General features: G+C 47.5%; 2 protein-coding genes and 1 long non-coding RNA gene across 8 annotated transcripts in view; 2 read left to right on the top strand and 1 right to left on the bottom strand.

The window, feature by feature from the left end:
• The window catches only part of LOC118378146 (la-related protein 4B-like), a 29,984-nt gene extending 21,377 nt beyond the window's left edge, over positions 1-8,607 (top strand). The window contains exons 7-17 of one of the 4 annotated variants that reach the window (XR_008100640.1): positions 2,466-2,569; positions 3,204-3,314; positions 5,563-5,616; positions 5,701-5,904; positions 5,983-6,059; positions 6,248-6,463; positions 6,600-6,645; positions 6,982-7,128; positions 7,199-7,300; positions 7,435-7,527; positions 7,651-7,893. Coding sequence is in view for 2 of the 4 variants with exons in the window: in XM_052501908.1 (XP_052357868.1) it covers positions 2,466-2,569; positions 3,204-3,314; positions 5,563-5,616; positions 5,701-5,904; positions 5,983-6,059; positions 6,248-6,463; positions 6,600-6,645; positions 6,982-7,128; positions 7,199-7,296; positions 7,425-7,527; positions 7,750-7,902 (1,313 nt within the window). In the remaining 2 variants the exon portion in view is untranslated. Of the gene's footprint in view, positions 1-2,465; positions 2,570-3,203; positions 3,315-5,562; positions 5,617-5,700; positions 5,905-5,982; positions 6,060-6,247; positions 6,464-6,599; positions 6,646-6,981; positions 7,129-7,198; positions 7,301-7,424; positions 7,528-7,650 lie in introns of all 4 variants that reach the window. The other 3 variants (XR_008100645.1, XM_052501908.1, XM_052501909.1) reach the window with 3 other exon arrangements.
• LOC118378147 (uncharacterized) lies at positions 8,605-9,129 on the bottom strand. The gene is made up of 2 exons (XR_004824392.2): positions 9,041-9,129; positions 8,605-8,897 (listed from the first exon to the last, which is right to left on the bottom strand). It is a non-coding gene; the product is annotated as an uncharacterized LOC118378147 (long non-coding RNA).
• Positions 9,130-9,582: 453 nt separating this feature from the next.
• The window catches only part of LOC118382505 (disco-interacting protein 2 homolog C), a 56,629-nt gene continuing 53,003 nt past the window's right edge, over positions 9,583-13,208 (top strand). For 2 of the 3 annotated variants that reach the window (XM_052501907.1, XM_052501903.1), the window contains exon 1: positions 12,349-12,923. In XM_052501907.1, coding sequence (XP_052357867.1) covers positions 12,839-12,923 — 85 coding nt within the window. In that variant the 5' untranslated portion in view covers positions 12,349-12,838. Of the gene's footprint in view, positions 9,715-12,348; positions 12,924-13,208 lie in introns of those variants that run through there. The other variant, XM_052501905.1, reaches the window with a different exon arrangement.

Below are 13,208 nucleotides of genomic sequence, written 5' to 3'. Positions count from 1 at the left end.
ATGATGACGAGTTTCTCACACGACTGGCCTATCTGGGTGATGTTTTTTCTCGCCTGAATAATCTGAATCTAGGATTGCAGGAACTCTCCGCAACTATATTCAATGTGCGGGACGCAATTGGATTAAGAAGTTGGAGCTTTTTTCTGTCTGCATTAACAAGGACAACACACAGGTCTTTCATCATTGTATGATTTTTTTTGTGTACAAATGAACTCAAGCTTATGGACAATGTCAAATGTCATATAGCGAAGCACCTGAGTGAGTTGGGCGTGCAATTATGCAGGGACTTTCCCGAAACGGACGACACAAACAACTGGATTCTCGTTATCCCTTTCATGCCCTGCCTCCAGTCCACTTACCGATGTCTGAACAAGAGAGCCTCATCGAAATTGCAAAAAGCAGTTCTGTGAAAATGTAATTGAATCAGAAGCCACTGCCAGATTTCTGGATAGGGCTGCGCTCAGAGTATCCTGCCTTGGCAAATCGTGCTGTTAAGACACTGATGCCCTTTGCAACCACATACCTATGTGAGAGTGGGTGCGCAGCCCTCACTAGCATAACTAAATACAGGCACAGACTGTGTGTGGAAAATGATTTAAGACTGAGACTCTCCAATACAACACAACATTGCAGCGTTATGAGCATCCTTTCAAGCACACCTTTCTCATTAACCTGTGGTGAGTTATTCACACCCTTCTCATTAACCTGTGGTGAGTTATTCACACCCTTCTCATTAACCTGTGGTGAGTTATTCACAACTTTCTCATTAACCTGTGGTGAGTTATTCACACCCTTCTCATTAACCTGTGGTGAGTTATTCACACCCTTCTCATTAACCTGTGGTGAGTTATTCACACTCTTCTCATTAACCTGTGGTGAGTTATTCACACCCTTCTCATTAACCTGTGGTGAGTTATTCACAACTTTCTCATTAACCTGTGGTGAGTTATTCACACCCTTCTCATTAACCTGTGGTGAGTTATTCACACCCTGTGGTGAGTTATTCACACCCTTCTCATTAACCTGTGGTGAGTTATTGAGTTATTCACACCCTTCTCATTAACCTGTGGTGAGTTATTCACACCCTTCTCATTAACCTGTGGTGAGTTATTCACACGTCATCTACAAAATGGCTTCCAACACTCTACTCAGCAAACTGGATGCAGTCTATCACAGTGCCATCCGTTTTGTCACTAAAGCACCTTATACCACCCACCACTGCGACTTGTATGCTCTAGTCGGCTGGCCCTCACTACATATTCGTCGCCAGACCCACTGGCTCCAGGTCATCTACAAGTCCATGCTAGGTAAAGCTCCGCCTTATCTCAGTTCACTGGTCACGATGGCAACACCCATCCGTAGCACGCGCTCCAGCAGGTGTATCTCACTGATCATCCCTAAAGCCAACACCTCATTTGGCCGCCTTTCGTTCCAGTACTCTGCTGCCTGTGACTGGAACGAATTGCAAAAATCGCTGAAGTTGGAGACTTTTATCTCCCTCACCAACTTCAAACATCAGCTATCCGAGCAGCTAACCGATCGCTGCAGCTGTACATAGTCTATAGGTAAATAGCTCACCCTTTTTCACCTACCTCATTCCCATACTGTTTTTATACTGTTTTTATTTATTTACTTTTCTGCTCTTTTGCACACCAATATCTCTACCTGTACATGCCCATCTGATCATTTATCACTCCAGTGTTAATCTGCAAAATTGTATTATTCGCCTACCTCCTCATGCCTTTTGCACACATTGTATATAGACTGCCCATTTTTTTCTACTGTGTTATTGACTTGCTAATTGTTTACTCCATGTGTAACTCTGTGTTGTCTGTTCACACTGCTATGCTTTATCTTGGCCAGGTCGCAGTTGCAAATGAGAACTTGTTCTCAACTAGCCTACCTGGTTAAATAAAGGTGAAATAAAAAATAAAAATAAAAAATTACCCTGTGGTGAGTTATTCACACCCTTCTCATTAACCTGTGGTGAGTTATTCACACCCTTCTCATTACCCTGTGGTGAGTTATTCACACCCTTCTCATTAACCTGTGGTGAGTTATTCACAACTTTCGATGAATAAATAAGGTTTCATATGTAAGATGGTTAAATAAAGAGCAAAATGATTGATTATAATTATTTGTGCCCTGATCCTATAAGAGCTCTTTGTCAGTTTAACAAGTGTGTGCAAGTGTGTGCGTGTGTGTGTGTGTGTGTGTGTGTGTGTGTGTGTGTGTGTGTGTGTGTGCGTGTGCGTGTGCGTGTGCGTGCGTGCGTGCGTGCGGCAGGCTTACAATGATGGCAAAAAAACAGCCCTGGTGCTAGAGGGTGTACGCAGCTTGAGGTTGAATGTTTGAAGAGTTACGGGACTGTAAAATGTTTGGAAACCACTGGTATACCTGATTGGGTAAGATGTTTACTTGGCGGAAGGGCGCTGACCGTGTCCTCTCTTCTGATTGGCTCGTAGCATTGCCACTGGTGGAGGTGGCAGAATGTGGGCAGAAGGTACGGCCAAATCGGGGTCGCTGTATCGTCATCCTCCGAGAGGTCCCAGAGACCACGCCCCCAGAGGTAAGAATTAGTTGTTTTTAAACAACTAATTGACCGACATTGGTTCAATTATTTAGAATTCCATTTAGTTATGTTTTTTTCTGAGCTCAGTGCTCAGTTTCTCTAGAGATACATCAGGGATGTGTTCAGTTTGCTGGAACGTTTGCTATATTGGGACACGTTTCCCCAAAACATTCTTGAAAAGATTTTGAGGTACTTTTGCTCCGTTCGGTGGGTGTGGCTTAAAACAATGACTGACGTGTTTAAAGGGCAGAGGTGCATTTTGAAGCCACAATCCAGCCCCTCCCCGTTTTTCAACTTGACGTTCAGTACTCGTTCAATTGAACGTTCTAGTATGTTTTTATCATGGTACTTTTATTAATTGTTTTATTCTGTGTTGCTCCAGCAGTCAACCCACAGTGCATTTAATGTCCCCAAAAAATATCCAAAATTGAAAAACGTGATCATTTTTTTCAATTATCGACCTGAAAACAAACCGACCTCAAAAAGCACTTATGGCTCAGCACTAGCCTGCCTGCCTGCCTGCCTGCCTGCCTGCCTGCCTGCCTGTCTGCCTGTCTGTCTGTCTGTCTGTCTGTCTGTCTGTCTGTCTGTCTGTCTGACATTGTGTGTGTTTATCTTGTTGAACCACCAGGAGGTGAAGGCTCTGTTTGCAAGTGAGAGCCTCCCCAGGATCCAGAGCTGTGAGTTTGCCCAGAACGACAACTGGTTCATCACCTTCCACAGTGAGGCTGATGCTCAACAGGTACTGCTTGGAGACTGGGGTTAGGGGGGTTAAAGACAGGTAGGAGAGACTGGGGTTAGGGGGTTAAAGACAGGTAGGAGAGACTGGGGTTAGGGGGGTTAAAGACAGGTAGGAGAGACAGGGGTTAGGGTGGGGGGTTAACGACCGGTAGGATAGACTGGGGTTAGGGTGGGGGGTTAACGACCGGTAGGATAGACTGGGGTTAGGGGTTAAAGACAGGTAGCAGAGACTGGGGTTAGGGGGGGGGTTAAAGACAGGTAGGAGAGACTGGGGTTGGGGGGGGTAAAGACAGATAGGAGAGACTGGGGTTAGGGGTTAAAGACAGGTAGGAGAGACTGGGGTTAGGGGGGTTAACAACAGGTAGGAGAGACTGGGGTTAGGGGTTAACAACAGGTAGGAGAGACTGGGGTTAGGGGGTTAACAACAGGTAGGAGAGACTGGGGTTAGGGGTTAACAACAGGTAGGAGAGACTGGGGTTAGGGGTTAACAACAGGTAGGAGAGACTGGGGTTAGGGGGTTAACAACAGGTAGGAGAGACTGGGGTTAGGGGGTTAACAACAGGTAGGAGAGACTGGGGTTAGGGGGTTAACAACAGGTAGGAGAGACTGGGGTTAGGGGGTTAACAACAGGGGAGAGACTTTAGACGACAGGTAGGAGAAACTGGGGTTAGGGGGGTTAACGACCAGTAGGAGAGACTGGGGTTAGGGGGGTTAACAACAGGTAGGAGAGACTGGGGTTAGGGGGGTTAACAACAGGTAGGAGAGACTGGGGTTAGGGGGGTTAACAACAGGTAGGAGAGACTGGGGTTAGAGGGGTTAACGACAGGTAGGAGAGACTGGGGTTAGGGGGGTTAACGACAGGTAGGAGAGACTGGGGTTAGGGGTTAACAACAGGTAGGAGAGACTGGGGTTAGAGGGGTTAACGACAGGTAGGAGAAACTGGGGTTAGGGGGGTTAACGACCAGTAGGAGAGACTGGGGTTAGGGGTTAACAACAGGTAGGAGAGACTGGGGTTAGGGGTTAACAACAGGTAGGAGAGACTGGGGTTAGGGGTTAACAACAGGTAGGAGAGACTGGGGTTAGGGGTTAACAACAGGTAGGAGAGACTGGGGTTAGGGGTTAACAACAGGTAGGAGAGACTGGGGTTAGGGGGTTAACAACAGGTAGGAGAGACTGGGGTTAGGGGGTTAACAACAGGTAGGAGAGACTGGGGTTAGGGGTTAACAACAGGTAGGAGAGACTGGGGTTAGGGGTTAACAACAGGTAGGAGAGACTGGGGTTAGAGGGTTAACGACAGGTAGGAGAAACTGGGGTTAGGGGGTTAACGACCAGTAGGAGAGACTGGGGTTAGGGGTTAACAACAGGTAGGAGAGACTGGGGTTAGGGGTTAACAACAGGTAGGAGAGACTGGGGTTAGGGGTGTCAAACATTAACAACAGGTAGGAGAGACTGGGGTTAGAGGGGTTAACAACAGGTAGGAGAGACTGGGGTTAGGGGTTAACAACAGGTAGGAGAGACTGGGGTTAGGGGGTTAACAACAGGTAGGAGAGACTGGGGTTAGAGGGTTAACGACAGGTAGGAGAAACTGGGGTTAGGGGGTTAAAATTCGACCAGTAGGAGAGACTGGGGTTAGGGGGTTAACAGCTTCAACTTAGGTAGGAGAGACTGGGGTTAGGGGTTAACAACAGGTAGGAGAGACTGGGGTTAGAGGGTTAACATCTCACAGGTAGGATGGCAGACTGGGGTTAGAGGGTTAACGACAGGTAGGAGAAACTGGGGTTAGGGGTTAAAATACGACCAGTAGGAGAGACTGGGGTTAGGGGGCTAAGGCGACAGGTAGGAGAGACTGGGGTTAGAGGGGTTAACGACAGGTAGGAGAAACTGGGGTTAGGGGGTTAACGACCAGTAGGAGAGACTGGGGTTAGGGGGCTAACGACAGGTAGGAGAGACTGGTTCCGAAATCCTCTGCTATAGTATTCCTCGTCAAAGTTAGAGGGTTAACGACAGGTAGGAGAGACTGGGGTTAGGGGGTCTAACGACAGGTAGGAGAGACTGGGGTTAGGGGGGTTAACGACAGGTAGGAGAGACTGGGGTTAGGGGGGTTAACGACAGGTAGGAGAGACTGGGGTTTGGGCGGTTAACGACAGGTAGGAGAGGAATTGATCCTCTAGACATTCATGCACATTTCATTGAGCTGCAGATTTAATTAACTTTGTGTGTGTGTGCGTGTACGTGTGCGTGATTTCCAGGCGTTCCAATACCTAAGAGAGGAGGTAAGGACGTTCCAGGGGAAACCCATCAAGGTGAGTGTCGGGTCCTTGACTAAACAGTACTTTTCCATACAAGTGGCAATCACATGATAAAATATTGGTTAATTCATTCATTAGGCACGAATCAAGGCCAAAGTGATGGCAGTCACATCTTACGCTCCAAAGAATGGCTACAGGCCCTGCCCAATGGACGCCTGCACCAATCAGCAGCCTTACAGCGCATACTATGCCCAGCCCACTTTCCAGCAGCCCCTCCCACAGCTCTACACAATGACTAATCAGAGCTTGGCTGCCATGGCCGGATACACAGACCCTGTCATGGTGAGGTGGACATACACATACACACACACAGGCACAAGCGTTCTCTCTCCCTGGTGTCATTGTTGTTCTGTCCAGCAGATGGCGGCATTCTCTGGCTTCATGGACGGCTTCCCAGGATGCCCCAGCTTCAAGCTATCCCCCTCACACAGACTCAGGTACTACACTCCTCACTCACGTTCTCATTCTGGAGAGACATCTCTCTCCTTCTCCCAAGCTATCATTCTCTTGCTTTCTCTTTTTGTCTCTCTCCCTTTCTGTGTTTTGCTTGACGATGGAAGCATGGTTGTAGTTACGTTGTGGTGACGTGATTTTTTTATCTGTGTTTCCCTCTCTCCTCCATTAGGGGACAGCGAGACCAGAGGCGGTTGTCTGGCGACAGGGGGCCGGGCCTTCTGGATGATCCCCCCTTCTTCCTGGAGGGTGAACCAATAGGATGCGTCCCTGGCCCCCCCAGGAAGGGTCGGCCACGGTTACCAGGCAACAGGCGTAGGGACGGAGAGGGGGGTCGACGTGGAGGGAGAGGGGGGTCGGGGTCCTCCCCCAGCACTGACAGAGGAAGGTAGTGACCTCTAACCTCCAGCCCTTAGAAACGGGTCTCTTCCTGATCACTCATTTTCATTAGAGACTAAAAGGGTGAGACATTTTTTTGTGGTACCACCTGAACTGAAGAAGATTATGTTTCTCTCTCTCTGAAGGAGAGGTCCCATTGGTCAGAGGAGGAGAAGAGATGACAAGTACTCTGTAAGTACTTAAAGATGTGTTATAAAGGTTTTGTATCATTTCAGCCAGTAGTTTTGATAGTAGTGACTACGAACCAAAATGGGACCCTGAACATGTTGAACAAGTTGTGTTTTCTGCAATGATATGTTACAAATTAATATATGTACTGGATATGTACTGTATATCTGTGTGCATATAAACCTGTTTATATATATATGTGTGTGTGTGTGTGTGTGTGTGTGTGTGTGTGTGTGTGTGTGTGTGTGTGTGTGTGTGTGTGTGTGTGTGTGTGTGTGTGTGTGTGTGTGTGTGTGTGTGTGTGTGTGTGTGTGTGTGTGTGTGTGTGTGTGTGTTTAGAGAGGGCCCCCCCAGTCGCCCCGCCGCTCCTTGTCTCCCAGTCTGGAACTCGGCCCCAATAGCTTCCCCCCACTTCCCCTTGCTACAGCTTCTACAGCAACAGTTACCACAGCAACCAACATCCATAAGGCAACCAGCAACCACAAGGTAACCAAGAGTCACACAAACACACTCACACACTCCCTCTACTTTCTTATGGTTGTTTTTCTTGTTCCAGAGTCCAGTTAGAGGCAGCAGTACCAGTGAACCAACCACTGTGACATCACAAGACCTCCAGCCTATCACAGCATTGCCTCAGAAAACCCTCCCCCTAGCGTGAGTATATTCTCCTTCCTTTCACAATGTGTTTTGTATGATTACTTTAGGGAAGAAAGTTACAGACTTGTCAGTGTTCTGGTATGTTACGTTTGTGTTGTGTTATGTGTTATATTGCTGTCCCACAGGAAGATAAAGATAAAGGAAACTGTAGTGTCTCCCAAGAGAACCACAGCAGCTCGTCCGACCGGGAAAGACCCTCAGACCACGAAGGGGAAGAGACCAGCAGTGGTGAGACAACTCACAGACTACAGAGACAAACTGGTTTATAGTTGGCTTTTTTAAATGGTGAAGTTGAATGTACCACAGCATGGCTACATCTAATAGTCTAAAATGGTTTCCTCACCTCATCAGTGCAGAGGAAGGAGAAGAGACTATTGAGATGCAGTCATCTGTCTACCAGAGAAGTAGTGTATGCTGGGTACTGAACGGTCCTGTGTTGTGAATGGTTAGGAGTCCAAGAAGCCAAGCTACGCTGAGATCTGCCAGCGCATACAAGCTAATCAGATGCTCACCGCAAAGGCTACTGACCTCACCCCCTTGGGGACGGAGCTTGTCCCAGCCTATCCTGCGCAGGCGCCTGACCCGGCCCAGTTATCACAGTGACCAGAGTGAGATAGTTACTTTGGGTTGGGGAGTGAAGAAGTTCTTCAAGCCAAAGAAAAACATTGAAAAGTTGTAGCTCTGTTATTTCTCTCTGTTGTCTGTCCGTCAGACTTGACGGACCTTTCTGATTTTCTGAAATCTTTATGTTTTGATATTGATTGATTTCTTTTGATTAATATTGATCAGTATTTAGAGGATTGGACATCAGATTTCTGTATTCCTTGGTCTAAATAACTTAATCAGAACATTTACAGTAACAACAAACAGCCAGACACTGAGTGACAACTGGCTAAAGTACTGATATCATATAACATTTTGTTTCTTCGTGAGTTTTAGATGTAATTTATTTTATGTTAGATGGAATTCCTTTTGTGTTGACTGGGGGAGGGGGGAGGGAGGAGGGGGAGTCTCTTACAGACAGACGAGGAAGAGGAACAACTCTGGTTGATATTGATAAGTTTGCATACAGATACAACATTGTTAGAGTTACTTGAGTTAACAACTTGATATGGAATCAGGTGGTGGGAGGTAAATAGTTTTCAGTTCAGATTTCTTGTGTTTGAGATAGATTAAGGCTCTAAATGTGGGTATTAGATACAGAATTGAGGCATGATTTAAAAAGGTGAATGTTTTTTTTTTCTGTACAGATGTAAATAATTTGACTGTTATTAAACAATTGCCTTAATAATAAACAGTAAACAATCATTTTCGCATTGTAATTTATTCCCTATTACTTACAATTCTAACGTTTGGATGAAGAAGTCAGTATGGCTGGCTGAATCAGTCTAGCAAATTACATTCGTGCAGGAACCTTTCCTTCAGTAGTGGCCTGCGGTCAGATTGTTCAAGTGGTGAGTGTCTGCACCTGAGAGCGTCGCTTTCCAATGTCACGTGGTGCTGAGTTCCGATTCTGTCGCTGTCCGCTTCTGTGGTGCTGATTCTCTGATCGCAGCTATTACAGCTTGTTTGTTTAGCCTACTTCAGCACCATTAGACCTTCAAATCATGTGACAAAGTCACCACATGCTGTGTTATTATAAAATGCAGTGATACTATGAAGCTAGCTACTCTGCATATGGGCTAATTATCAGTATAGCGTTGGTTGTGGCAAAATCAGATGCTTAAGTAGCGTACCTTACCTGAGATTTGAAGACTTGAGCTGAGCTGCCAGAGCTAAACCGAGTGGTAGGCAGAAATCCCGGCTTGTGTGCTCCTTGGCAATTCCTTGGGCTTCATGAAGACCAGAGATCCACCAGCACATTGTTGTTGCCATAATTCAATGATATAAGCCTATATATAAATGTGTGTATCAAGAGGGTGTGGTGCAGTGGTTTGGACATAATACCCCTGCCTCCCACGCCGCGCCACCCTCGGTCCCTCCGGGTGGTGCTCCTCTCCGCTCCACCGTGCGTCACGTGACAGTAGCTCCAAACAGCGCGAGTATCATCATCAGCACCGCATCGCCGGGCAAGTAGCCTCGAGACCCACCGATCGATCCTCAGTGGTCCCTCATCACAGAGACGATAATAACGGAGAAGAGGTAGACTAGCGAGGCCATGCCGGGGCCCCGGTAAACCGACAAAACATATTTGTCTCTTTGTTCCCCTCTACTCACCACTAGCTGCCTCAACGCACCGCTAGGAGGATCCGCGGAATAGCTCTCTTTCTCTGCTGGAGGAGAGGAGGAGACGGCAACTGAGGGAGGACGGGGAGATTTTTCTACCGTATAACCTAATGGCAGAGCGTGAGGCGTCGCCGTTACCACTGGACGTTCGCGCTCGGCTGGCGGAGTTGGAGCTCGAGCTGTCAGAGGGTAAGAACAAACCCCGCGCGCACCGTTAAACCGTTAACGTAGAGGAATCTCTACAGCAATGGCCCGTTCCCCCAGACCCCACTCTCTCTCCCCTGCTCCGCCCCTCCAGATGTTTGTCAGAGCGGCCCTCCCAGCCTGCTTTAGCCCGGACAGGGTGAGGGGAGACCCAGCAGCCCACAGTGGGATTGTCTCTCTGTTGGTGACACCGACACAAACCCGGTATTTGACCTTGAGACCAACTGGGTGTTATGACTTGAAATACGTTTTTTGTCCGTGAGTCCACGGACCCGTGTGCGTGTATGTGTAGGCCTGTACGTGTGTGTCATGCTCAAACGGATGAATTTAATAATATCTCTGCAACACTGAGTGACAGGATACGATTATGTGGTGTGTTCTTGATCGTGCTCGGTGTTTTGGCCTGCACACTCAGCTTCTGCTGCTGCTGCTGCTTATGATGATGATGATGATGATGATTTGGGTGGGTTTTTTTCTGGCGACGATTGAACAGATTCAATGACAACCAAGCGGATCAATGGAATTCGGAGATTATTTTGCAGCGCGTAATTGTCAGATAAATTGCGCATTTTACTCTGTGTTATATAATGTTGATGTATATTATTCATATACATTGTCTGCTCTATAGATTGCTGTCATCGCTCCTGATGCATGTTGTGTGCGTGGTTTGCATCGTGGGCTAGCTTGTTAGAGACGCACTGAACGTCAAGAGCCAAATGGGGATGTTTGCCTGTCTTCTATTGCAGCCAGTAACCTATTTTTAATGCTATGATTATTGGATCCCAAACCCAGCTGTCCCTCCATAGACTGTTCATCAGAGCAGGACCAGGACAGGACAGATAGTGATGGAGATACAGGTGCTGTACTGGAGATGGACAGATGAGGAGAGGTGCAGATTGATAGAGAGGGGGGGTGTACATATTGATAGAGAGAGAGGGGGTGTACAGATTGATAAAGGGAGAGGGGGTGTACAGAGTGATAGAAGGAGAGAGAGGGGTAAACAGATTGATAAAGGGAGAGGGGGGTGTACAGAGTGATAGAAGGAGAGAGGGGGTGTACATATTGATAGAGAGAGAAGGGGGTGTACAGATTGATTAAGGGAGAGGAGGGTGTACAGAGTGATAGGAGAGAGGTGGTGTACAGATTGAAAGAGAGAGAGGGGGGTGTACAGAGTGATAGGAGAGAGGGGGTGTACAGATTGATAGAGAGAGGGGGGGTGTACAGAGTGGTAGGAGAGAGGGGGTGTACAGATTGATAGAGAGAGGGGGGGGGTACAAATTGAAAGAGAGAGAGGGGGGTGTACAGAGTGATAGGAGAGAGGGGGTGTACAGATTGATAGAGAGAGGGGGGTGGTACAGAGTGATAGGAGAGAGGGGTGTACAGATTGAAAGAGAGAGAGGGGGTGTACAGAGTGATAGGAGAGAGGGGGTGTACAGATTGATAGAGAGAGAGGGGGTGTACAGTTTGAAAGAGAGAGAGGGGGGTGTACATATTGATAGAGAGAGAAGGGGGTGTACAGATTGATTAAGGGAGAGGGGGTGTACAGAGTGATAGGAGAGAGGGGGTGTACAGATTGAAAGAGAGAGGGGGTGTACAGAGTGATAGGAGAGAGGGGTGTACAGATTGATAGTGAGAGGGGGGGTTGTACAGAGTGATAGGAGAGAGGGGGTGTACAGATTGAAAGAGAGAGAGGGGGGTGTACAGAGTGGTAGGAGAGAGGGGGTGTACAGATTGATAGAGAGGGGGGGGGGGTGTATATATTGATAGAGAGAGGGGGGGTGTACAGATTGATAAAGGGAGAGGGGTGTACAGAGTGATAGAAGGAGAGAGAGGGGGTAAACAGATTGATAAAGGGAGAGGGGGTGTACAGAGTGATAGAAGGAGAGAGGGGGTGTGCAGATTGATAGAGAGAGAGGGTGGTGTACAGAGTGATAGGAGAGAGGGGGTGTACATATTGATAGAGAGAGAGGGGGGGTGTACAGATTGATAGAGAGAGAGAGGGGGGTGTACAGATTGAAAGAGAGAAAGGAGGTTGTACAGATTGAAAGAGAGAGAGGGGGGTGTACAGAGTGATAGGAGAGAGGGGGTGTACAGATTGAAAGAGAGAGAGGGGGTGTACAGAGTGATAGGAGAGAGGGGGTGTACAGATTGATAGAGAGAGAGGGGGGGTACAGAGTGATAGGAGAGAGGGGTGTACAGATTGAAAGAGAGAGAGGGGGGTGTACAGAGTGATAGGAGAGAGGGGGTGTACAGATTGATAGAGAGAGAGGGGGGTGTACAGATTGAAAGAGAGAGAGGGGGGTGTACAGAGTGATAGGAGAGAGGGGGTGTACAGATTGATAGAGAGAGAGGGGGGTGTACAGATTGATAGAGAGAGAGGGGGGTGTACAGAGTGATAGGAGAGAGGGGTTGTACAGATTGAAAGAGAGAGAGGGGGTGTACATATTGATAGAGAGAGAAGGGGTGTACATATTGATTAAGGGAGAGGGAGGTGTACAGATTGATAAAGAGAGAGGGGTGTACAGAGTGATAGAAGGAGAGAGAGGGGGTGTACAGATTGATAAAGGGAGAGGGGGGTGTACAGAGTGATAGAAGGAGAGTGGGGGTGTGCAGATTGAAAGAGAGTGGGGTAGAGATGTCATGCCAATCTGTGTAATTTGATTAGTTCACAAAGACCAATAGGGAAGGAACAATCACAGCTGGACGTTGAAGTGATTCTGGGGATCAGTGTGAGACACACACAGCTGACACACACACAAACACACACTATTTCCAATGTTCCATGATTGCTATCAATTTTTAGACACTTGAAGGAAAATGGAAGTTTCTATAAAATGTTCTTCTGCACCAGGAAAATGAAACTGGTCGTGACATGGATATACTATAGATTCCCTCTCAGCCGTCTTGTGTGAGAGCGAGAGTAAAAGCGAATTTGAAGAGAATAGGAAATAGAGATAAGCCATAGGGCTCTTATGATCAGTGATACTTCAGTGTGGCATTCACTTGGGTATTCTCACTCACACACACTCAGGCAGGTATCATTAGATTAGCCCAGTTATTACATCTGACGCTTGAAATCCAAGATGGCCACCAGGCCTTCTCCAGGAGAATGGTTGCTCGGCAACTCCCTCCCTGCTCCGCTGCGCTGAGAGAGGAAGATGGCGTCTCCCTGTTGACTGTGTGTGCGCATATTTGTGAGTATGTTGGCCTGTGTGTGTGTGTGTGTGTGTGTGTGTGTGTGTGTGTGTGTGTGTGTGTGTGTGTGTGTGTGTGTGTGTGTGTGTGTGTGTGTGTGTGTGTGTGTGTGTGTGTGTGTGTGTGTGTGTGCAGAAACAGGAATGCCGTCATGCTGTTGCTGATCTACAGAAAGGCCTCATAGATATAAAACACCCACATGCTGAATATCTCAGCGAGGAACAGATGAGCAGATTGGACCCAGATGTTCTGGTTCCCCTCAGATTGTGAAACACATTATGTCT

This window comes from Oncorhynchus keta, chromosome 4 (assembly GCF_023373465.1).
Source record: "Oncorhynchus keta strain PuntledgeMale-10-30-2019 chromosome 4, Oket_V2, whole genome shotgun sequence".
Classification (NCBI taxonomy): domain Eukaryota; kingdom Metazoa; phylum Chordata; class Actinopteri; order Salmoniformes; family Salmonidae; genus Oncorhynchus; species Oncorhynchus keta.
This window is presented reverse-complemented; position numbering and strand designations above follow the sequence as displayed.